The sequence below is a fragment of the Eptesicus fuscus genome, chromosome 4 (assembly GCF_027574615.1).
Source record: "Eptesicus fuscus isolate TK198812 chromosome 4, DD_ASM_mEF_20220401, whole genome shotgun sequence".
NCBI lineage: Eukaryota > Metazoa > Chordata > Mammalia > Chiroptera > Vespertilionidae > Eptesicus > Eptesicus fuscus.
Window position 1 is genome coordinate 72029201 of NC_072476.1, and position 25383 is coordinate 72054583.

Sequence of the window (25383 nt, forward strand, 5' to 3'; positions counted from 1 at the left end):
TTCATAGGTTGATGCTCAACCACTGAGCCATGCCAGCTGGGCACATTTTACTCTTTATCACATGTCTATTCATTTATCCCTCTATCCATCTACTAATCTATCTTATTTTTTAATACATTACAATATAATTTGCAGATAACAGTACAATTCATTCAGCATGTATATCATTAACTAGAATTCAATACCTGTTTACGATGTTTTTCATTTAAGGCAAAACTTAAAATGGAAAAAAATCAGCAAGCAGGAATGGGCATGAAAGGTTTATGGGAGAGGAACAATTCGAACTGAGCGCGGAAGGATGAATAGGACTGAGCTGGGTGGGAGGAAAGGGGAACAGCCTATGAGAGAATACCAGCCTGTACAGACCCGAGTTCTTTCGGATAATTCTCTTCAAAACGGAAATTAACCTTCACTATAGCACTGAGAAAAGTGGGAGTAGGGGAATCAGGAGACTTCAGTTTAGAAACCCCTTTCACCATTGATTAGCATTGGACAAATCAATAAATCTGAGACTCCAATTTCTCATCTGAAAACAGGTGTCAGAAAACATCTACCTCACACACACCTGTGATGATACCTAAATTAGATACTTTGTTAAAGAGCTTTGTTGTACACACCTTGAAATATAGAATTCTCACTTCTCTGGAATTTCAGTATTGGCACATCTTCCAAATAATTTATTTCTTCAATACCCAGGTGTAGTCAGGGAAGCCTGTGTATTTTAATATATTTTCATAAGTTTGAAAATACCTTATTCCCCTTCCAAATACATATCTCTTCCATGGATGCCAGACTGTTCTAATCGAAATTTTGGAGCCATGGCACAGATGGTGGGGTCTCTGCAGAAGAGAATGGACATTTCCCACCTTCCTGCTAAATGAATGGCAGCACCATCCATCCAGTTCAGTAAGTTCATACCTAAAAGTTATCCTTGCAACACTCCTTCAATCCCCATGTCCAACCTGTGAATAAGCTCTTTTTTGCCTCTCAAACACCTCTCATTTCTCTGGCTTTCACCAAAGTCTAAACTTTCATCTTTGCCTGAACTACTGCAAATGACCTCCTAGTTGTCATATCTCTGACTTTTGCCCATCTCTCTACAATCCATAGTGATTTTCTCAATATTAAGGAAAAAGCTTTCAGGCTTGCACCATTCTGATGCTGGCTGTAAGTTTTTTGTATTAGGTATACTGGTTAATATTGCGGATTTTTTTTCAATAGATGGAGTTACACATATATTGATATATATGCAATTTGATATGTATGCTATTTTGTTGTATTGACAACAAGCTTCAAAACTTCGTATGACAAATTTTCTGAAGGTGTTATCATAGATATTTTTATGCTTAAAAATGTCGAATTTCATGTCAAAAAAAGAGCATTTGCAGGAAGTTTTAATTCATTATTTTGAAGAAAATGGTAAATCCACATCATTCACTGGTATCCATATTTTTAACTGGTATCCACATTATTAACCAGTACCGGTTAAAAATTCGGATTGACCATTTAACCGTTAATAATGCAGATTTTGTAATCAAAGAAAACAGGATAATTTCAAGAGAAACATCAAAAGTGCTTTATTCAAATTAATGTCCATCGCTAGCTACACATTTCCTCCATCTTTCAGGTAATTTGTGGATACTGTCCCAATAGAACTTTTCTTGTTTTGAGGCAAACCATTCAGAGACCCAATTTTCCACTTCTTCATACATTTTGAAGTGCTGCTCAGAAAGTGCGTGTGCCATCGATCAGAACAAGTGATAATCTGAATGAGCAAGGTCTGGTGAATATGGCGGATGGGTTAATACTTCCCAGGCAAGATCTTTTAACGTGTCTTTAACTAGTTTTGAAGTGTGTGATGGTGTGTCATCATGAAGCAAAATTACTTTGCCGTGTCTTCTGGCTCATTCTGGTGGTTTTACAATCAAAGTGTAGTTCAAATTGATTATTTGTTGTTGGTAGCGATCAGTATTAACGGTTTCACCTGGTTTTAGAAGCTCATAATACACCACACCTTCCTAATCCCACCAAATGCAGAGCATTGTCTTCTTTCCGAAGAGATTTGGCCTGACAGTTGATGTTGATGGTTGACCTGGATCAACCCATGATTTTGTGCATTTGGGATTCTCAAGATAAATCCACTTTTCATTGCCAGTCACAATTCGATGCAAAAAAGACTTTCTTTCGTGCCATTGAAGCAACATTTTACTGATGACTTTTCGGTTTTCCATTTGTCTTTCATTCAGTTGATGTGGCACCAATTTTCCTTCCTTTAAAATCTTTCCCATTGCTTGTAAACAACTGGAAATTGTTTGCTGAGCAACGTTTAATCTTTCTGCAAGTTGTTTTTGAGTTTGACACACATCTTCCTCCAACAATGCTTGTAATTGTTGGTCTTCAAACTTTTTCGGTTGACCTGGACGTTCTTTGTCTTTCACATGGAAATCATCACTTTTAAAGCGTTTAAACCAACGTTCATAAGTATCTTGAGATGGAGCATTTTCACCATAAGCTTCCCGAAGTATTCAGCAGCACTTTTCTTCAAAATAAAGTAATGAATTAAAACTTCCCGCTCTTTTTTTTTTGGCACGAAATTCGACATTTTTAAGCGTAAAAATACCTATGATGTTAATACCTTCAGCAAATTTGACATATGAAGTTTTGAAGCTTGCTGTCAATACAACAAAATAGGATACATACCAAATTGCATATTTATCAACATAGGTGTAACTCCATCTATTGAAAAAAAAGAAATCCGCATTATTAACCGGTACACCTAGTAGATGCCTTTTATTCTGTTTCAGGATGGCTGAGAACTTTTATCACAAATGAGTGTTGAATCTTATCAAATGTTCTCAATACATCAATTACAGGAACCCTGCCTGTTACCTAACTGTGGGAGGGAATTGGCTGAACGGTAGGTAGAGTTAGAAGGACAGGGGAAGATGGTATTGTCTGAAATAACTGGATACATTATGGCCTTGAAGAAGGTCAAGCAGAGGCCACCTGCAGTCCCTATTGCCTCTGATTCAAAAGCAATTGTGTACATAGCACATCCTGAAACTACTGATTCTGTCTCAGTCTGTGGTTTACAACTGGGACCCATTCCCCAACTCTCAGAGCACCTCCTCTTGAGATGTCCCTGGAAAGCCTCAGTTGGTATCCACTCCTTCTCCTACGACAAATAGCAATCGTGACATCTCCAACATGAAATTGGGGGTGCAGATTACTTACTATTCACTGACAGATCTTGTAATTAGCTATTTAACTTTCAGGTGCCAAACCCAAACCAAATCTATTTAACAGAGGACAATTAATTAAACTTGACTTTCTCATTAGAAATCTATAGTTTCCTTAACCTTTCCTTCAGGCCCTGGATTCCATGTGATGAATGTCACCTTATAATTTGTCATACCAGTGATATCACTTTATTTTCTTATACTACTTAAAATGACTTTGCAGAATGACAAGTTTGAAGGACAAAACACTGGTCATGTAATCATTAAAATATATTGTGAAATAACAAGAAGCAGTTAAATGTGTTTAATAATTCACTTCTATCATATCAGCTTTGAACCATTTTCAAATCTTCTCTCTTGGCCATCCTCCTATATGAATGGTGCTCAAAGTTCAGAATGTATTATATCTCCCCGGCAAACAGTTTATGAGCAGATTCCTGGACCCTGCCCTTACATTCTGACTTGGCAAACATCTCTCATTTCTCTGGCTTTTCTGGAGGCACTCCAAGGGATTCTGATGTCAGGGATCCATGAACACCTTTGGAGATCCATGAACACCATGACCCCTGGTGTCGCACCTGCCTCTGCCAGTAATAGGACAGTCCCTGCCTCTGCTGTCCAAGTGCACAGAAAACTCCCAGACAGAGGTGGGATTGAGCTGAGCATCCAGGAGGAGCTCAAGGGCAGGCATGTCCTGGGTTAGCCAACATCAGAGTCTACTCTCTGCAATTTAACTGAATAAAGACCCCACAGACCCGGGAATGAGGTGCCAGGTCACCATCAGTGACAGGGGTGAGCATCCTTGAAACTAAGCTAAGGATAAGACTCTTTCATTTGCCTTTACAATGTGTTTAACTATTTAACTGCCTTGCTGTCCTTCCTGACCCACTGGTCAAAATCTCCAGGGCCTCTTCTTTGTTCACTATATAAACAACTCCTTATATTTTCTAGTGGGATAAGAGAATCATGGAATTCCAGGACCAGAAGAAATCACTGAGACTGCCTCATTCAACCTGAATATTCACCAACAGGGGGATGAATAAACAAACTGTGGTATATTATATAATGGGAAAAACTTAGCAATAAAAGGGGAGAATCCACTGATACATGCAACAACATGGGTGAATCTCAAAACATTATGATAAATAAAAGAAGCCCAACACATTCCATTTTACTATATGAAATTCTAGAAAATGAAAACTGTTCTATCATTAGCAGAAGGCTAATCAGTGGCTTCCGAGGGGAGGGAAGAAGGGGATATTAACTGAACAGGATATAAGGAAACTTTGGGGGGTTGTGGAAATATTCTGTACCTGGCCTGAGGTGGGGCTTACATGGCTGCATACATTTTTCAAAATCCATCAAACAGTACCTTTAAAATTGGAGCATTTTGTTATCTATAAATTGTGCTGTAAATTTTATTTTTTAAACACTCAACCAGCTGCCCATTGTCACCTAGGGTACAGGGTTGTAAAGGCAGCATTACTTTACTCAGGACCTTCAAGGAAGATCCGTACTGGGCTCCCAGGCCCTCATGTGGTTTCTTACTGCCGGAGAGGACTGGCCCCACCTGAACCCCCAAATGAGGCTTGGACCAGAGGCAGGCGTGACGTCAGCTCTGTGCTCGCCCCACCCTGGGATCCCACTACGCTTTCTGGGGAATGAAGGGTACTTCCTCCTAAGCAGGAAGCTCAGCTGGTCTTACGGGGTGGCCACCAGGCTCCCAAAGAAGGAAAGGAGAAGGGAAGAAGGGTGCTCAGAAGAGAAGACCCTAGTCCTTCCTGCTTTATAACTCCAGGACAATAACCATCACTCACTGTGACTCACTCCATGCCTTCTGGAGTGTTACCTCATTCAATTCTAATCATAACCCTAAACATAACCCCTACTATGCCAGTTTAGAGAGGAAAAAAGCAAAAGAAGCAGAGAAACAGAAACCATCCCAAGCTTACTCTAGTGTATGGCAGAGCTGCACCTGGGCACCGGAGGTCAAAGCCTATATTCTCAACTGCAACACTGCCTCTGCTGGTGAACTAGCTGCTCCCCATGCTCAGGCCGTCCTCCCCCTCCTCACCAGGCCGGAAGTGCACACAGTTGGGGGCAGGCTCAGAGGAGGGTGCTCAGAGCAGAGAGGACCCAGGCCCAGGACGCAGAGTCCTGTTCTCTCTGTTCCAGCTACATCAAGAGCACCCAAAGTTCAGGATCCTATTAAGTCATTTTCTCTATAATTCAAACACAGAAGTACTTTTAAGAGACACGCAGCATTCCGGTTATTCCCATGAGCTATAAATATGTAATTTATGGGGAAGATGGGAACTCTGTGTCACATTCAAATTGAGAACTATTTGAACAAAGGGGGAAAATATCCCACCGTATTGAGTCATGGGGAAAAATAACTACAGTATATTATACTAGTAAACAGGAATGTAAAAATAGCTTATGTTTGGAAGTTCGCATTAAATGTTAATGTGGCCTTGAGCTTATTTCAAGTACTTTTCATTAAGCATTTTCATTTTTACAACCTGATAAGTTCGCCCCACATTAAACCAAGGTCACATAATGTTTGATGCCAGCTTGAAAAAAAACCTTAAGATCAATGTGCTCAACTCCCTTTGAAAAGAAGAAACATAAGGCAACTGTTCTTTGAAAACAAACTCACCCTCCCAGAGGTCATTAGTCACTAAAGAACAAGATCCTTGAGGGTGGGGCTCATGGCTGATGTTTCTTTCTTTTTTTTAACTTATATTGACTTTATTGGGGTGACATTGGTTAATAAAATTACGTAGGTATCAGGTAGACAATTCTATAATACTTCATCTGTATTGATTTTTCTTTGGCTTGTTCAGAGCATGAACTTCAGTGCTGGGTGAACACCTCATTTTCATTTGCCCAACACTCTTTTTTTTTTTCCCCTCCAGAAGCAGCAATCTCTTGATTTTGAAAACTGCCCTCCACCACTCCAACATCAAGATCAAGTGAGAGCAGCCAAACCTGGCATCCTGACCACACAGGTGAGAAAGCCAGCCACCTGGGTCTCTTCAAGTCCTTTCCCAGGATTTTTTGAATTTAAACTAAAGAAAGAGAACACAGCTTGGAACGTGTGTTTTGGCTGAGTGGGATAGTGAGTCTGAGAGAAAGAGCCCTAAGTCATTAACTCTCCCAGTCGGGAGCAGCCACCAACCTCATGCCCTCTGGGGATTTGGTAACACGTGAGATCACAAGTCCCAGACAAGGCACTAGTTGTCTCCCAGGACCTGTGGTCTACTTTCATTCTTCTCAAATCCAAAGTAAAGTCACAAAATCAAAGAACTCTCAGCTACCATTTATTAACAATTAGCCATACGTTCCAGCTGCTATTCTGTCTCAGGTACTCTACAAGGTATTTCACGTAATTTATCTCAGTTAATCCTTACAACAATCCTATAGACTCCATAGTATAGAGGAAGGTATTATATATAATTATCCCCATTTTACAGAGGAGAAACAAAATCAAAATTGGAGGCCCAATTTTTTTTGAGATCTAATGTAACTTGCCCACTTTCACGCCATCACTAGCTGTTCCCATTCCTCCGAGAAGTGAGTATGGAATGTCTGACCACCAGGGTCAGGTCACTGCCTAGCCTAGATCTGGATTCCTACCTAATCCTTCCTGGTTAGGTGTGAACTAAAAAAATAATAATAATAATAATCTAGACTAAAAGCCTGATGCAAATGTTCCAGTGTTTAAAAAAAATGGTGCCAGCCCATCAAACTGGAAGTATCATTCACACACAAATACTGATCCTACACATGGGCACCAGCTGGGCCTACAATTAAGAAAGAGCCTGAGATTTCTACAGTATGTGCCTTTTTAAAAATATTTTTTTCTATTGTGGTAAAATATACACAAAACTTACCATTTTAACCCCTTTAAAGTGTACACTTGAATGGCATTAAGTACATTCACATTGTTGTGTAACTGTCTTCACCATCCATCTTCCCAGACTGAAACTCTGTCCCCATTAAATACCAACTCCCCATTCCCTTCCCCCAAATTCTGCCCCAGCAGCCACCCTTCTACTTTCTATCTTTATGAATTTGAATACACTGGGTACCTCATTCAAAGCAGAATATATGCTTTCAATAGTGACCTACTATTTGCTCAGCACTCTGCTGGGCTTTATGGGGGAGAATATATAAAATATGAGATCTGATTCCTGCCACTCAGATCATCATAGTTGAGGTGTAAAGACAAGGCTAGCTTCCCAGAAACAATACATATGTGCATGATACCGACTTCGAGGACAGGAGAAATTTAGATGAGAGAGATCCTTGTAAGCTGGTATAGTCCAAGAAGTCTTCATAAGAGCACTGAGAATGAGGTTTGGTTGGGCAGAGAGGAAGATTCTGGATTAACAGTAATTCACAAATCCAGTCAGACTGGATCATCACAAGTAGACCCAGCCAAAGCCAGGGGGCCACAGCATTCCGACCTGGTTTCTGAGGACGGGATGATAAACCCGAGACCTGTGGGTCAGACTACTGCTTGTATCCCCAAGTCACACATACCATGGTTTCCTTTTCTCCTATTACAAAAGATAGAAAAGAAAATCAAAGGTTTTCCTGTTGCTGTTGTTGTTATTCTTTATGATTATCTCAGAAAATGACCAAACCAGCTCTTTTGGACAAGTGTGTCTTTTCCCTTTGGCAAAGGGAGTTAGTAAAAACCTCTGAAGCGTGCGTGGAATGTCTGACCACCAGGGTCAGGTCACATCAACCCTGACCACAGCTGGGGTCACAGACTCCTGAAGTTGTGGTGAGTGAGATAAGCCTCCAGATGCTCACTCTAACCAGTTATTCTGGTCATACTGGCCCTTTAAACAAGCAGTATGGAATACTTCCCCCCCCACCACCACCAGCAGCACCCCTCCAGCACTTTGAGCAAGTGGCCCGTGGAGCAGCACCCGTCAAAGCTGTCTGTGCAGTCAAAGCTGTCGGTGCGGGTTGCCTCCTGCCCGCGTCCCTTCCCACGTCTCCTCCTGCTGGTCTGCTTTCCAAGCATAAGCCTCATCTGTGGGTAAGATCAGGAAGGCCTGCAGCGCTCTCACGCCTAGGGCCTTGTCTTTTCTGTTCTTTTTCATTACCTTTTCTCTTTCTTCCTTTCAGGATATGGTAGTTTAAAAAAAAAAGGAGTCTCTGCTTTTAGACACAAACATCCTTGGTGTCCCACAGCATGCAGGTTTGAAACTGAACATCCTTTGCCCTGTGTGTATGTTAACAGAAATTGCAAGTGTGGGGCTAAGGGAAGCCACCAGGAAGTGCGCCATGGACCTTTGCGAGGCACTTGACAACCCTAGGAGAAGAAAAATGTGAAATGGCAGCAAGTTATCCTGCCTGGATAACCTGCAAGCCCCACAACCATCGGCATGGAACAGCCTACGGCACACCTGGATTCTGAAAAGGCGTTGGAATTCTCAGATAAATTCTTACACTATTTCTTCCCAATAGTTCTGAGAAATGTCTGAGCCTCTGTGAGAAGTCCCCGAGGAAGGGGGCCATTTCTTCCTGCTCCCAGTGCTCCCCTCTCATTGCAGGGACCCGGGAAAGGTCACCCCGAGAGCACTCCTCTCCAGAGCTGAGCACCACGGAGACGTGCCCTTTGAGCAGGAGCTCATCTCCTCAGACACGCCACGGCCAGTAAAGACGCCAGAGAGACACAGAACGACAAACCAATCCATCATCCCTCCATTCTCTCGTTTATTACTTTCGGCTACAAACTAAGCAGGTTGAATCTTTAAAACATCTCAGTTCTGGCCCACAGTATGCAACAGTCTATCTATAGCTAGTCTGCTTTTTGTTTTGGTTTTCTGTTTTTTCAAACTCATCCTCCATACATCCCTAAAGTGGTATATTTAAAATATAAATCTCACTATGTAACTCTCTTGTTTAAATTACCTCCAGGATAAACTCCAAGCCAAGCTATGTTTCCAGCAAAAAGAGACTTGCATTTATATATAATTACAGTGAAAATGTCAAGTTTCAAAGATAAGTTTTTAAAATTTCATAAAGTCTCCAAGCCAAAAGTCAACCAATGAAATGAACATAAAGTCTATGTTAACATTTTTCTAAACATTATATAACAGAAAATGATAAAGTTGAAAAATGAGGAAGTTGGGTCTGGAAAAGCCTGAAAAAGGTGAGGATTAAAAACAGATCACCATGTGGGAATAACTTCTGTTATAATCATAATTACAAGTATTAAATAAAGACAGTATTTAAAAGACATACAATTATTTGTAGTTTTTTAAAAACCTCTTTATTTTGATGTGCATTTCTTTCATTATTCTCCCTGTTCTCCCAATCCTGCTTCCCCTGATCACCTCTCAAATTACCTGCTTCTGGCTCTTGTCTTAATCACTAAATTTCAGGGAACCCAAGCTAAGAAAACAGGTCCCAGAGTGGCCCTAGAAAGTAGAATCTTAGAATCTCTGCACCTCCAAACCTCAGGATGGCATTCTGGACCTGTGTCACTTAGATGGCAACAAGGATGCCATTTCTAGTGGTAAGTGGAGTGATGTAGTGGGATAACATATATATTGTTTCTTAGAAGCTAGCCTTGTCTTTACAACAATAGGATTAAGATTCTCAACTTTGATGGATTAAGATAAAGAACAGATGAAAGTGGAAATATTGGTTTATTCAGCAGCTTCGGCTGATCCTATAAAAATACACACTTGACCCTTGAACAACACAGGTTTGAACTATGTGGGTCCGCTTATACATGGGTTTTTTCCAATAAACATACAGCCGGCCATCCATATCCTCAGGTTTTGCATCTGCAGATTCAACCAACTGTGGATGCAGAGGAACAAATGCATGTATTGCTCTACACTAGCCTATCTTATAAAATAGTAATATGCAAATTGACCATACCTCTGCTACACCCACAAGTCACACCCACCAGCCAATCAGGAGCGAGTATGCAAATTAACCCAACCAAGATGGCTGCGGCCACAGAGTGAGCAGGAGGCTTGGGTTTCCCTGGCAATGGAGGAAGCAAAGCTTTCCGCACACCCTGGCCGGCCCTGGACTCCACTCAAGGCTACAAAGTTTCAATTAAAGAAGATAAATAAATCCCAGATACAAGGGCCTCTGCTTGGGTCGCCGGGGGTGTGTGGCCGGCCTGCAAACTACCACAGGCCCCTCACCCAGGCCACCCCATACCCCAAGGGAACCCCACCCTGATCTAGGACACCCTTCAGGGCAAACCAGCCAGCCCCCACCCGTGCATCAGGCCTCTATCTTATCTAATAAAAGAGTAATATGCAAATTGACTGTCACTCCAACACACAAGATGGCTGCCCCCATGTGGACACAAGATCGCCACCACAAGATGGCCAGCAGGGGAGGGCAGTTGGGAGGGACCAGGTCTGCAAGGAAGGGCAGTTGTGGGAGGTCAGGCCAGCAGGGGAAGGCAGTTGGGAGGGACCAGGCCTATAAGGGAGGGCAGTTGGGGGTGATCAAGCCTGTAGGGGAGGGCAGTTAGGGGTGACCAGGCCGGCAGAGGAGGGAAGTTGGGGGCAACTGGGCCTGCAGGGAAGGGCAGTTGGGGGGAGGGGGGAGACCCAGGCCTGCAGGAGAGAGCAGTTGGGGGGGACCAGGCCTGCAGGGGAGGGCAGTTAGGAGTGACCAGGCCTGCAGGGGAGGGCATTTAGGGGCAATCAGGCTGGCAGGGGAGCAGTTAGGCATCAATCAGGTTGGCAATGGAGTGGTTAGGGGGTGATCAGGCTGGCAGACAGAAGTGGTTAGGGGCAATCAGGAAGGCAGGTAGGTGAGCAGTTGGGAGCCAGCAGTCCTGGATTGTGAGAGGGGTCCCAGACTGGAGAGGGTGCAGGCTGGGCTGAGGGACACAACCTCCCGTGCACAAATTTTGTGCACTGGGCCTCTAGTTTTATATAAGGGACTTTGAAACAAATTCTCCATGGATACTGGGGGATGACTGTAGTTAAGTTTTGGGGTAATAACTTGAATGAAATGGACAAATTTCTAGAAAGATAGCAAAACTGACTCAAGAAGGAATAGGCAATTTGAACAGAACTATGACAAATAAAGATACTGAATTAGTAATTTTTTAAAAAAAACTACTCATAAAGAAAAGCCTAGTTCTAGGTAGCTTCACTTTTAAATTCTACCAAACATTTAAGGAAGAATTAATAATACCAATTCTTCACAAACTCTTCCTAAAAACAAAAGAGGAAGAAATACTTCTCAACTCATTTTATGAAGTCAGTAGTACTCTGACACCAAAACCAAACAAAACCATCAGAAGAAAACTACAGACCAAAAGCACATATAGGATTTACTGAGTGTGGTCCAAGTACACAGCTCTGTAATTTCATGGTTTTGAGGTAATTTCTATAAATAGTTTTCTATAACTGGGCTTTTGGTAAGAATTAGCACATTTCAAGGCTATAATCTCTGGCAAGAATCTGGAGAGTAAATATTCTGCACTACCAATAAAATGCGTGTCCTCATGCTTTGCCAACTTCCAGGGCAGGGGATAGAAATGAGGTCTTCTTACGAAAATTAAATGTTATTTATTTATAGTTAAATGCATGATGAAAGTTAGGGGAACTGCCACTATCAAAACAAGAACTGAATAGCATTTTTCTTGCTGCAAATAGAACAAAGAATGTGGGGCAAAGAAAATTGTTATTACTAGTAGATATTTGAGATGTATCTTATAATTTGATTTAAAATTTAATTTAAAACAACAACAAAGATATTTTGGGTTATAAGAAAGCACTGAATCAAACACAGAAGAGACAGGCTCCTTTACTCTGGATAAATCCCAAACACACCCTGTTAGGGAAATAAACATCATTCCATTAATCCAAATCCTACCCCTTTTTAGGTCTCGGTTAAATGTTGCCACTTTCAAGAAGAGTAGCTGTTCTCAGTTTTGTGTTCCTCTTACCCCATTTTCACTTTCTTCTTGGAGTTACGTTTGTCTGACTCTCTTACTGAAGTGTAATCTGCTTCAGGGCAGGAATGGTTTCCTGAATCTCCAGATTCTTATTTAGGTTAGGATAGTGCTTTGCCCATAACCAGCACTCTCTAAAAACTGTTCTATGAACTAATGAAAACATCATGTATCTCATTACATTGTCAGGTTAAAGCCAATGGATCTTTAAGGCACTCAAAGTAAAAAGTCTCTAGTTAAGGGGATTACCAGATACAATAAACTTTAAACATTTGCTTATGAGATGACTTTAACCTGCTTCATTTACACTAGTTGCTTTTCTTTCAATCAGATGTCCACAGTCATAAATGTGCTCTTGGATAAAAATATTAACTTAATAGTTAACCTTCACATTACAAAATTATCCCTTTGAAGACACCCAACCAGTTTCTTCTTCTGAAACCATTCTTGGATTGGTAAGGCAAAACTCCTTTAATGGACTTTGAAACTCTACTTTCTAGAAAGGATGAGGTTAAAAAAAAAAAAATTCCCTGAGCCAAAGCACATAAAGTGAATTATATTATTGTAACCAGTATTCCCTGTCCTCCTTTTAAGAGGATTATACAATCTCTACCCACTGTCATATGATTTACAAGGCTTTCCTTCTTGTGAGAGGAGTATACCTGTAGGCCCCATTGACAGCAGGCTTTGTCATGTGATTTGGTTTGGCCAAGAGAAGGTGAGCAGAATGTGAGCTGTTTTAAGAGTGGAGTGACAGGGATGTGTGAGAGCTGATTGTTACATTTCCAGAAACTTGACAAGACACCTGTTTAACTGTCAGTTGCTTGAAATCGGCCATAGTGGGAGTATTTACATCATGAAAACAGCGCATACTACAAATCAGGACTCCTTCCCTCACCTCACAGTTGGTGCCAGCACAGTGAGCCCGTCCCAAAAGAGTTGATCCTTCAGCCTGGAATAAAGGAAACTGGTGGAGTCCAGCCAAAGCTGCCAGCAGCAGAGGCAATTTGCTTGAAAAATGAATCTTCGTTGTAAATCACTAAATATGAGGTATCGAAAGCTGACTGATACACCAATGCACCCTGCCTACCTTTATCTGTCCAGACCTTGGATTAGGAGATCCTTCTAACTACTGGTGCCATCACACACCTAGAACCTGGAAGGATAAAAGCTGCATTCAGAGACCTAAGATAGGAATCCAGGTCTTGGAAGGTTAATGGAAAGGTATGGAACAAAAATTACATTTTTTTAAAAATCACTAAACTGCTGTTTCATTTCTGAAATTGGCAAACAGTTGTCTTTCACTCGTGGATCTGGATAGTTTAGGAGTGACTCCCCCGTGCTTTCAACTACAGTTCCACGTTACCACTGCCCCATTCACCCCCAGACGGAAACTAAGCGCTGTGCCTTTAAGGGGCCCAGCGGAGGTTTCCGTGCAGGACAACGTGTCTGCGAGGATCCTGGCGGGACCTCGATCCCGCACTCCCAGCCCGCAACCCGCCACGCTCTGGGGACGCCGGCGTGAGTGTGGGTCTCGAGGCGGGTGTGGGAGCACTGGGCCAGGCTGGGGCTCGTGCAGGCCCGGGGGTGGGGGGTGGGAAGGAGGGCTGGAGAGGGAAGGAGGAGGGGGGCTGCGTAGGCAGGGGACCCGCGGCCTGGGACCCAGGTGAGCCGGCCTTGGCCCACAGGTGAGCGGAACCGCAGATGCCCGGGGTATCCCCCATCTCAGGCCTGCGTGCATGGGGCGGCCGTGCCCTTGCTTCGCTGTGGTCCGGCTGTCCTCATTGTGCAAAATGCACGCGGCCCCAGATTCTGCATAAAGGCACCGTGTAGTTTCTTTCAGGACCTCTTTTTTCTCCCTCACCACAGTATGCCCTCAAAAAAGTTATTAGGGAGTACTGAAAATCCTCTGCTCCCCCTTTATTAAAATTGCCTTACAGCGGTCAGACTTTTAACAATGTGCAAATCTCTCTCTAATTGAGATTTCCTGAATGTTTCCCTCTGTGGGGAGGAGAAACCCTACGCAAGCCAGATGCTCAGACCCCTCCCCCCCAGCTTCATGGTGCTCAGACAAAAGAATTTTCTGATCCTTTGGGAGTATACAGGACAAACTTGCTGTAACTACTTACACTAACCAAATGCCTGAAGCTTACCAAGCAAACTTATTTTTCCATGAAAGAAAAAAAATTAAGTATCTGCTACCTTCTGAATTTCTAATTAGCCCAGGCTACAAAGACTGGGTGTTTAAAGAACTTTTGTACAAATAGCTTAATAAATTGACATAATTAAGGTAATTATTTTCTGCACTTTTTTATTAATGTGTTATTTGTACACACCCGTCTTGTCCAAAAATAGCTTGAGGCAACCCACAATAAAAAGTATTCAACAATATGCAAAACGGCCAAGAGCCCAAACCAGTTAATTCTCAATTTAAAAATCTTGGTGTTACAAAGGCCTTCAAAGTGCAGCTTAAAATCCTTCTAATTCATATTAAATTATACATAATAAAATGGATCAACACCCTTCTTTTTAGGAACATATATATTAAGTAATGTAGGACTGAAATAAAGGTCCACTTTAGGACAGAACACTTTATAGTTTTCATTTTTTAAAATGCATTAATAGAGAAAGAATATTTCTGAGCCTTTTAGCTAATGGTAGAGCTATCTAAGAGTTTGGTTTATGAAATTGAGAGAACATCTCTGATTCACCAGATAAATAGCTGTGGGTCCAGTAATTTTTTTAATCCTTATCTGAGGGTAAGTTTTTAAATTGATTTTTAGAGCAAGAGGAAGGGGAGAGAGAAACATCGATGGGTTGCCTCCCACACACACCCAAACAGGGATCGAACGTTTATTGTACAGGACGACCCTCCAGCCAACTTAGTAAATTTTTCACAGTCCATGTTTAATCTTTTTCTAAATATTTTCACACTACCCTTTACTCCCTGACCCAGACATTGACACTTTACAGTTTGGAGGCATTTTTACTTGCTTTTTAACTTCATTTAAGTCTTCAAACTGGTGATTCCACACTAATTTTTCTAATGGTCTGGATCTCTTTATAAATAGATGAATACAATAGATTAGGCTGCAAACTAATATTCAACGGAGATAGACAGGTAACAGATGGATGAATTGTGGTTTCCTTGATACTTCCCTTGTCAAGGCTAATTATTTGTTTTAATTATTATGTTCTGCTTTAAGTTACTGGTGGATGAAGTAAATGAAAATGTTTTTAGACAAGTCTGTGTAGATTTCACATTAGCATGAATTTCTTAGCTAAGATCCAGATTCAAGCTACACATAATTGTTATAAGTGTGGTGGATTAATCCAACCAAAGAGGCTAGTTTGACTTGTGGAAGAACACAGAGCTGCAGTCCATTTGTTACTGCCTTTTGAGAACATTGCCTGATTCTTTGTCCTTTAGCCTGCCTCATATGTTGTATTTGTACAAGCATCTATAATAATAAAAGCATAATATTCTAATTAGACCAGTCGTCCTTCCTTCTGAACAAAGCCACCGAGGGCGGGGGCAGAGGCAGAGGCGGCCACCGCAGTGTGGGGGCCAAGGCCCTTGCACGAATTTCGTGCGTCGGGCCTCTAGTTAAGTATAAAATAATAAAAGTAACTTTTATGGGTGGTTTATAGGATGATTCTCAATGTTATACACTGTATAAGTATGATCATATTTACACAAATTATTCATCCAGGTTTTTATCTTTTCCCTTATTCTCTATATTAGTATTCAAGGAGATCATACTGAGGAATCTGGTTTTTTATCTGATAGGTTATTAGAAGAATAGAACTTCCTTCAGAGAACTTCAAATGCAGAGGTAATTAATGTAAATTTATTATCTTCCACAGGCTTACACCTCCTATCATTCCTTTCAGATAATGGATACTTAATGAAACTCACTCACAGGAGAGTTCAGAGTCGTGGTACCAACAATACTACTTTCTCCCCTTCCATGGCATAACGAAAATTTACTTTTTCCCCCCCTGAAATCGGACTAAAAATTGTCCACTGTTCATTTCATGCTAGGAGTGCTTTTGTTTTAATTTCAAGTAATTTTATTTTAAAATATGAGGTTGGAAAGCCTAGTTACATGACTAAAGAATTGGAACTTTCTGAGTCAGCACTAGTGGTCATGTATTTTTGTGAATTTCGTGGGGACGGGAAGGGGTGCCCAGCCAGCAGTGTCTGCATGAACATTTGTGTTCGGGCCCACAAGGCCCATTCCTTCCCTTGTGTGGACACCGTGTGATGGAACTCATCCTCCTGTGTGAACCTTTACCACAGATATCAGAACTGTTGCTGGAAGCATCTCCCACCACCGAATGGCGAGCTTCCAGAAGGCAGGACTATGTGGTTATCCTCTTGGCATCCTGGGCGGCAAGCAAGCACCTGACCCTGAGCAGGTGCACAATGGGCATTTGAATGAAAGAGGAAATGGCTGTAAGCAAAACAATCACATGCCTTGGTACCTTTAGTTTAAAAACTGTTTAAGGACAATTTCAGGGACTTCTTATTTATCATTTTCTTGTTAACGATCTGGTTCATAGATGTGCGTTTTTGTTGGGTACTTGGTAAGGAAGAAATGCCTATCACAGGGCTCCAGCTAACCAGACCTCCCCACCATCTTCTACCTGAGGGATGAATAACTGATTTCACGGAAGGTCAATTGAGGAAGTGAAACTAAATTTGGCTGGGGAGGGGGCGGTGGATTTGTGATTCTTTTTTATTTGCTTTTTGTATTTAAAAAATCCTCATGACAATTTTTCCAACTTAAACTACCTATTTACTATCCTATCTAATTACTCTTTTATTAGTGGTCTGCAGTGGAGGGCAGTTGGGGGGACCAGGCTTGCAGGGGAGGGCAGTTGTGGGCAATCAGGCCAGCAGGGGAGGGCAGTTAGGGGTGACCGTCCAGCAGGGGAGGGCAGTTGGGAGGGACCAGGCCTGCAGGGGAGGGCAGCTGGGGGAGACCAGGCCAGCAAGGGAAGGCAGTTGTGGGGGGATAAGGCCTGCAGGGGAGGGCAGTTGGGGGGACCAGGCCTGCAGGGGAGGGCAGTTGGGAGGACCAGGCCTGCAGGGGAGGGCAGTTGTGGGCAATCAGGCCAGCAGGGAGGGCAGTTAGGGGTGACCGTCCAGCAGGGGAGGGCAGTTGGGAGGGACCAGGCCTGCAGGGGAGGGCAGCTGGGGGGAACCAGGCCTGCAGGGGAGGGCAGTTGTGGGCAATCAGGCCAGCTGGGAGGGCAGTTAGGGTTGACCGGGCCAGCAGAGGTGGGCAGTTGGGGGAGACCAGGCCAGCAGGGGAGGGCAGTTGGGTGGGACCAAGCCTGCAGGGGAAGGCAGTTGGGGGAGACCAGGCCAGCAAGGGAAGGCAGTTGTGGGGGGATAAGGCCTGCAGGGGAGGGCAGTTGGGGGGACCAGGTCTGCAGGGGAGAGCAGTTGTGGGGACCAGGCCTGCAGGGGAGGGCAGTTGAGGGATGGCAGGCCTGCCGGGGAGGGCAGTTGGGGGTGACCAGGCCAGCAAGGGAGGGCTATTGGTGGAAACCAGGCCTGCAGGGGAGGGCAGTTGGGAGCCAGCTGTCCTGGATTGTGAGAGGGATGTCCGACTGCCTGTTTAGGCCCGATGGGATCAGGCCTAATCAGGCGGTCAGACATTCCTCAAGGGGTCCCAGATTGGTTAGGGTGCAGGCTGGGCTGAAGGACACACCCCCCCCCCACCACCATGCACAAATTTCGTGCACTGGGCCTCTAGTATTGAATAATAGAATGTCAAAAAGAAACATAATACTGCCTTTTAGCCACTGAGAACTTAATATGGGCAGGTTTGAGCAGTAAATATTGGTGGATTCTTTTCTTCATGCCTTGTATTTATATAGCACTAGAGAGTCCAACAATGAGTCATTTGTGTTATCTGATTTCAGCCACAGGTTTAAGAGGCAGATAATCTTACCACATCCCTTTACAGATGGGGATAGGGACACTTGAATGAGCGGGGTCTAAGAAATCTAGAGTCAGATTCATTGCCTCCCCTGAGTGCCTGCCCTGTGCCAGGGAGCTAGGTGAGTGAGGTGGGCTGCTCCCCCATGGCATCCTCCATCTCCTGTGGATATAGAATCTCCTCCTGCTTGAGCAGGGCCCAACAAACCACCCCAAATGGAGCAACCCTCCAGGGCCAGATGGCACTGTGCCCCATAGGACTGTTCCCTCCAGCCTCAATAATTAAGGCTGCCTAACCCTGCCTAAGCTCACATGCATGAGGAATGTTTTATAATTTTTTTATTTATGTATAGGTCTTGCCATATACATACACTACCTAAATGTATACATATGATCATATGAATGCTTAGTACTTTTTTCTTTTCCTTTTGTGTTTACCTCTTCCCCTTCTCTCTCCTTTCACATCAAATGTCACCTCCTCAACCCATAATGTGTCTCCTTCCTTACTTTTCTTTAATAATAATGAGATCATACATACTTTTCTGTAACTTTCTTTTCTTCAAAGAAACTGAACAATTCCTCCGGAAATCCCTCTAGGTCATCTGGCAGAGCTCCAATCCATCCTTTTTAATGAATGTATAATACTCGCTGAAGCGACCATATAATCTTTAATACCTGGCCATTCTCCTACGGATAGGTATTCCAGCTTTTTGGTTTCCAGCTTTTTGCTGTACTAAGTAATACTGTACTAAAAAACATCCTAATACACACAGCTTTACATATCAGTACTTGTAGTTCTACAGAACAGATTCCCACTGGTGGAATCCTGATGACATCTGTTTTTAATTAGTAGAAATTACCAGATTGCTTTCCTAAAAGCCTTCACATCTCCACTAGGAATGCAGGAGCATCCCCTTTCCTCTGCCTCCCTCCCAGCTTCAGCTGACAGACCTCTTCATTCTTGTTGCCGTGATATTGTTACTTTCATAGCACTTCCCTGGATGTAAGTGATGTCATGCATCTTTTCACAAGTGTCCTGGCCATTTGATTTTGCCCTAGGTCCTTTGCCTCCTCATCTTTCTTGCCCATTTTTTATTGGGTCGTTTGTCTCTTGCTTTTAAGTTTGTATGAGTTCTGTGTGTATTAGAGTGTGGCTGAAGAAGCTGGTTGACTGGGAGGCTGCTCTCCCACTGCACTTACAGGGGTGGCTGAAATGAGCTCAGAGTTGTTTAGCAGAGCTAGGCAGGCTGTTATGCCCTTCAGCCACAGGTTGCTGGTCACTCTTTAACTACAGAGTGTGAACAGGAGATTGTATTGAGCCAAAATGTAGCTGTGTGCGGAGGACTGAGAAGGTGGGGCAGCTCTGTACCATGCTGCCTTCCACTGGTTAAGACCTCCAAGAGCAAAGGCCTACCAAGGTAGAAGATGTCCCTCTGTCACCTGTAGAGGGGCAGCACTGAGCTGGCCAATATTTGTGGTGCTGCTTGTCCTGGCTCAGGTGAGGCATTCCACTAAGTCTAAAGGATTAAGACATCAAAAACAGTGCTTTTTACCCTTGTTTTCACCTTAATTCTTTTTAAAAAATATATTTGTATTGACTTCAGAGAGGAAGTGAGAGGGAGAGAGAGATAGAAACATCAATGATGAGAGAGAATCATTGATCAGCTGCCTCCTGCACGCCCCCCACTAGGGATTGAGCCCGCAACCGGGGCATGTGCCCTGACCAGGAATCGAACCAGGGACCCTTCGGTCCGCAGGCCAACGATCTGTCCACTGAGCCAAACCGGCGAGGGCTCCACCTTAACTCTTAACAAAAAATAAAAATAAAAATTTTAAAAATCCTCAGAGGATATGTTTATTGGTTTTAGAGAGAGGAAGAGTGAGAGAGAAACATCAATCAGTTGCCTCCCATATGTGCCCTGACCAGGGATCAAACCCACAACCTAGGTATGTGCCCTGACTGGGAATTGAATCCAGAACCTTTTGGTGTACAAGACTACGTTCCAACCAACTGAGTCACCAGCCAGGGCTCCACCTTAACTCCTGTAACAGATGGCATTCATGTCGGGGGCACTCCTCTAGGCACCCCGGATTTTGAAGAAACCCAGAGACATGGGGCAGGGAGGTGAAGCACGACAGTGATTGGTCACCTCTGGCACTGTCAGGTGTACATCAGGAATGATGACTCTCAGACTTTGGCACAAGTAAGAGAGTCTGCAGGTTATGTGCAATTTTCAACCCCCAGCTCAAGAAAGCATATCAGAATACAAAGTGATAGTCTTGATATTATAGAAAAACTTGAAATCTCTTTTCACATGTAAAATAAAATAGGGGTCCATTATACCATTAAGTCCACTTTTGTGTATGTCCAGTAATTTTTATAAAGGAGCTGTGGAAAGATAAGATTCAAATGTGGGAGGAAACAGAATTGTAAAAAAAGGAAAAAGAAGTGTAGAAAAATTTAAGGTAAAGATGGATAACAAAAAACATTTCTAAGACTAAAATCTAGTTCTTTTCACTAACCGTAATGTTTACTAACCATAAAAAAAATTATCCTGAAGGTGGTCTGTGACTCCCCTCCTCATCCCCCAACTTCCACTTTGGGGATTTTAGTAATTTAATAAATATCTTGGGAGAAATCTAGCCTTTAATTTCTAAAAAGCTTTTATACTAATTGGTCATCATGAGTAACCATATTCAAATCAATTTCTAATATATCAGGAAATATGTAACTGGCTATTTCTTTTGTTAGAAGAGGCCTGATACTTATCTATTTTTTATTTTTTGCTAATTCTTGTAAATTCATTATCTTTTTTCAAAATGTGAGAGATATATTAAACGTCATGCCTGATCCTAAGTGGACTTGCTTGATGGGAAAAGGAATAATGAGGTTTTAGAAAGTGGTAATTCATCTGTAGATAGACTATTAGCAATTGAATTAAAATTTGAAAGTAAATTATATTAATATAGCAACTTATTTTTCCTGTTCTCATCTTTGTCTTCAGTCATTCCTGGTTGCATTTAATGAGAGAGATTCTGACACTATCACCTCACTGCTGCTGGTTCAAACCTGACAGTATGAGCTGGCAGTAGCGATCTCACTGTGCATCCTTCTCCCACCGTGGCCTTAATTTTCCCCCTGAAATAAGTTCTCAGATGAGTTCCAAGAGTCGGTTGTGTGTTCTCTTATTATCTTTAAACTTTCAAAGCAAGTCAGTCTAGAATCACACATTTGGTCCTGTGTGAGGTTATTTCCTAAAGAATAAACTTCACCTTTTCTGTCCTCCCTTCTGTGATGGGTTATTGCAGTGGTAAACTGTTTTCCTAATAGAAAAAAGACTTTGCAATGATAGTTACTGTGTTGTGTTTGGATCCCTTTAACAGATATTTTGTTAGACAAAGCAAGAAGCTATCATTTTTCTTTATTTTTCTTCCTTAATTAAAAGTATTGACCAAGCTATGTATCTTGCAACTATTCAGAGGAGACCATTTAGTTGGAATGAACAACATAAAAAATTAATTTTGTTTTATGACTCAAGCATCTGTTAAGAGCGGTGGTTCTCAACCTTTCTAATGCCGCGAACCTTTAACCCTTTGCACTCACTTGCTTTTTTCTCGATTCCTTTATTCTACTCGGGATTTAATTTTTTAAATACCCAAGATTTTACAAAGCGTGGCAGTAGAATAAAAAACTGGAGTTTCTTTTTATACAAACTTATTTATTTGGATTTTTTTATATTTCAAATTATTGATACATTCAATAACCGTCACACTCGACATCCGAGTGCAAAAGGTTAATACAGTTCCTCATGTTGTGGTGACCCCCAACCATAAAATTATTTTCATTGCTACTTTATAACTGTAATTTTGCTACTGTTAATGAATTGTAATGTAAATATCTGTGTTTTCTGATGGTCTTAGGCTCTACAGCAGCGGTTCTCAACCTGTGGGTCGTGATCCACAGGTTGAGAACCACTAGCAGGGTCGCCTAAGACCATCGGAAAACACAGATATTTACATTACGATTCATGTGATGCATGGATCTGTCCAGTTTTCCCAACACCATATACAGGAATAAAATAAAAATGGGTTAAAGACTGCCCTAGCAGGCTTGCCTCGGCTAGAGCGTCGATCTGTGGACTGAAAGGTCCCGGGTTCGATTCTGGTCAAGAGCACATGCCCGAGTTGCAGGCTCGATCCCCAGGAGGCAGCCGATCAATGATTCTCATCATTGATGTTTCTATCTCTCCCTCTCCCTTCCTCTCTGAAATCAATTAAAAAAATTTTTAAATGGATTAAAAACTTAAATGTAAGACCTGAAACCATAAAACTCTTAGAAGAAAACATAGGCAGTAAACTTTGATATTGCCCTAGTAATATTTTTTATATGTCTTTTTTTGTGCAAGGGAAACAAAAGAAAAATAAACAAATGGGACTACATCAAATTAAAAAGCTGCACAGTGATGAAAATCATCAACAAAACAAAAAGATACCCTACTGAATGGGATAAGATAGTCACCAATGATACATCCAGTAAGGGGATAATACCCAAAATGTATAAGGAACCTATACAAAGTAACACATAACACACACAGAAAAATCAACAATCCAATTAAAAAAATAATGAGATCATACATACTGTTGAGGGCAGAGGACCTCAACAGACATTTCTCCAAAGAGGACATACAGATGACCAATTCACATGAAAAGATGCTCAACATCACTAACCATCAGATAAATGCAAATTAAAACCACAATGAGATATAGCCTCACACTCGTCACAATGGGTAACATCATAAACAAACAAGTATTGTCAAGGATGTAGAGCAGAAGGAACCCTTGTGGGACTGCAAATTGGTACAGCCACTATGAAAAAACATACGGAAAGCTCCTCAAATAAAACTACCATATTACCCAGCAAGTCCACTTATGGGTATTTATCCAAAGAAATCTGAAACACTAATTTTAATATTATTAATAATATGCATCCCTATGTTCACTGCAGCATTATTGACAATAGCAAAGATATGGAAGTAACCTAAGTGTCTGTCCATGGACAAATGGATAATGAAGAGGTGGTACATATGTATAGTAGAATATTACTCAGCCAGGAAAAAGAGTGAAATTTTGCCATTTGTGACAACATGGATGGACCTGGGGGGTATTATGTCAAGTGAAATGACAGAGAAAGGCAAATACCATATGATTTCACTTATATGTGGAATCTAAAGAACAAAATAAATGAACAAATGAAACAGAAACAGACTCATAGATACAGAGAACATTTTGATGACTAGCAGATGGGAGTGGGGTTGGGGGGGATGAAAAAAGGGAAGGTTTAAGATGTGCAAATTGCCTATTATAAAGTCAATCGCAGGTACCAATAATATTGTAATAATTATGTATGTTGTCAGGTGGGTACTAGACTTATCAGGGTGCTCACTTCCAAAGCTATATAAATGTCTAATCACTATGTTGAACACCTAAAACTAGTATAATATTGTATGTCATCTTTAATAGAAAAAATAATATATACACATATACACATACATACATATACACATACATACAGCCCGTACATTGCTAGTTTTTTCATTTAAGGAGCTTGGCTTCCCATTTTTAGTATAAGTACTTGTTAGCTGGGGACCCATTTGATTTCTAAGAGAATTCTTAGTTAATAAGAGGACTGGGCATTTTTAACATCCTGCCCCCTAGGAATGAACAATTAATAATACTGAAAAAGAATCCCAGGTATCTATCCCAAACTAACCATAGGATTTTTATCTGTAATAACAGGAAGACATGGTTTCTTCACAGGCTGTCTATAATCATAAATGTTGTCTGAGTGTGTGCACATCTGTGAATATAAAATTTTGTTGTTCTTACCTCTTTTCCTCTCGGTATGCAGACGCTTTAGAGAGGATGAAGAGCGAAGAGCTGGCGGTGACCATGGAAGAGACCTGTGGGCAGGAGGATGCGGCGGTGGCGCACGGTGACGCTCTCCCCGGCCTGGCGCCGGCGCCTCCCGGCCGCCTGGGGGCGCCATATTCCGAGGCCTGGGGGTACTTCCACCTGGCCCCGGCGCGCCCGGGACAGCCGTCGGGCTACTGGGCCACCTGCCGGCTGTGCGGGGAGCAGGTGAGCCGAAGCCCGGGCTTCCGCGCGGGCACCCCGGCGCTGTGGAGGCACCTGAAGAGCGCGCACCGGCGGGAGCTGGAGGAGAGCGCCGCTCGCCACTCCCCGCCCCCCGGCCCCGGCCCCGGCCCCGGCCCCGGCCCCAGCCCCGCCGCGGCTGCGGAGGGCGACTGGGCGCGCCTGCTGGAGCAGATGGGCGCGCTGGCCGTGCGGGGAAGCCTGCGAGAGCGCGAGCTGGCGCGGCGCGAGGCGGCCGTGGAGCAAGGCGAGCGCGTCCTGGAGCGGAGGCGCCGGGCCCTGCAGGAGGAGGAGCGCGCCGCGGCCCAGGCGCGGCGGGAGCTGCAGGCCGAGAGGGAGGCGCTGCAGGCGCGGCTGCGGGAAGTGAGCCGTCGCGAAGGCGCCTTGGTCGCGGCCCCGCTGCAGACTCCGCTCAAAGAGGAGCCCGAGGGGAAGAGGGACGGCTACATTATCACTAAAGTCCACCTGTAGGTTTGGGCCGCTTCCCCGGCCCCACGCCTGCGCTACTCCCAAGTGCGGTCGGCGGACCAGCGTCTTCAGCCTCACCTGGGAGCGGAGTCAGGCCCGCGGCCAGCGGGGGAATTGGAATCTCCAATGGAGGGGCTTGAAACGCGCTTCGGAAGCCTGAGCAGAACCAAAAGTCATTTCGACCCTGCGGCCACCTAGGGAGCCTGGGAGCAAGCTCCAGCAGCCCGCTTTGCTGTTGGCGTTTAGTTGGTAGTTGGCGTCAGTGCTGGGAGCAGTTTCCCTCCAAATGCCTTTGGAAATGAGAGCGCCAGCAGCCCCTCGAATCTAAGTCATCTGAGGCCTTGTACCTGGCGACTCTGAAAGGACAGAAGCTTCCTTACCCACCAAAGAGGACTACACCATGTGCCTGTCACACCAGCCAGGACAATCCATGAAAATCAGGGTAAAGCAAAATAAAAAATAAAAAAGTTTTACTCATTTCCTAATGAGTAAATCTTTGATGAGCAGCCTTTGCCCAACACCAAGTTCTGAAAAAGGGGGCCACTTCGTTTCCACGACAGCTCTTTACGCTTATCATCTCATGCCTCAGCAGTACAATCCTAAGAACC

General features: G+C 43.1%; 2 protein-coding genes and 1 non-coding gene across 3 annotated transcripts in view; 2 read left to right on the top strand and 1 right to left on the bottom strand.

Moving 5' to 3' along the window:
• The window catches only part of AGGF1 (angiogenic factor with G-patch and FHA domains 1), a 106894-nt gene that overhangs the window by 30981 nt on the left and 50530 nt on the right, over positions 1-25383 (bottom strand). The window lies entirely within an intron of this gene.
• On the top strand, positions 16011-24896 carry ZBED3 (zinc finger BED-type containing 3). Its single transcript, XM_054715153.1, has 2 exons — positions 16011-16037; positions 24063-24896. Exon 2 carries the CDS (start codon positions 24077-24079, stop codon positions 24776-24778), a length of 702 nt encoding a protein of 233 aa, XP_054571128.1. The 5' UTR covers positions 16011-16037; positions 24063-24076; the 3' UTR covers positions 24779-24896.
• Positions 19492-19629, top strand: LOC114230223 (small nucleolar RNA SNORA47). Its single transcript, XR_003616078.1, has one exon. It is a non-coding gene; the product is annotated as a small nucleolar RNA SNORA47 (small nucleolar RNA).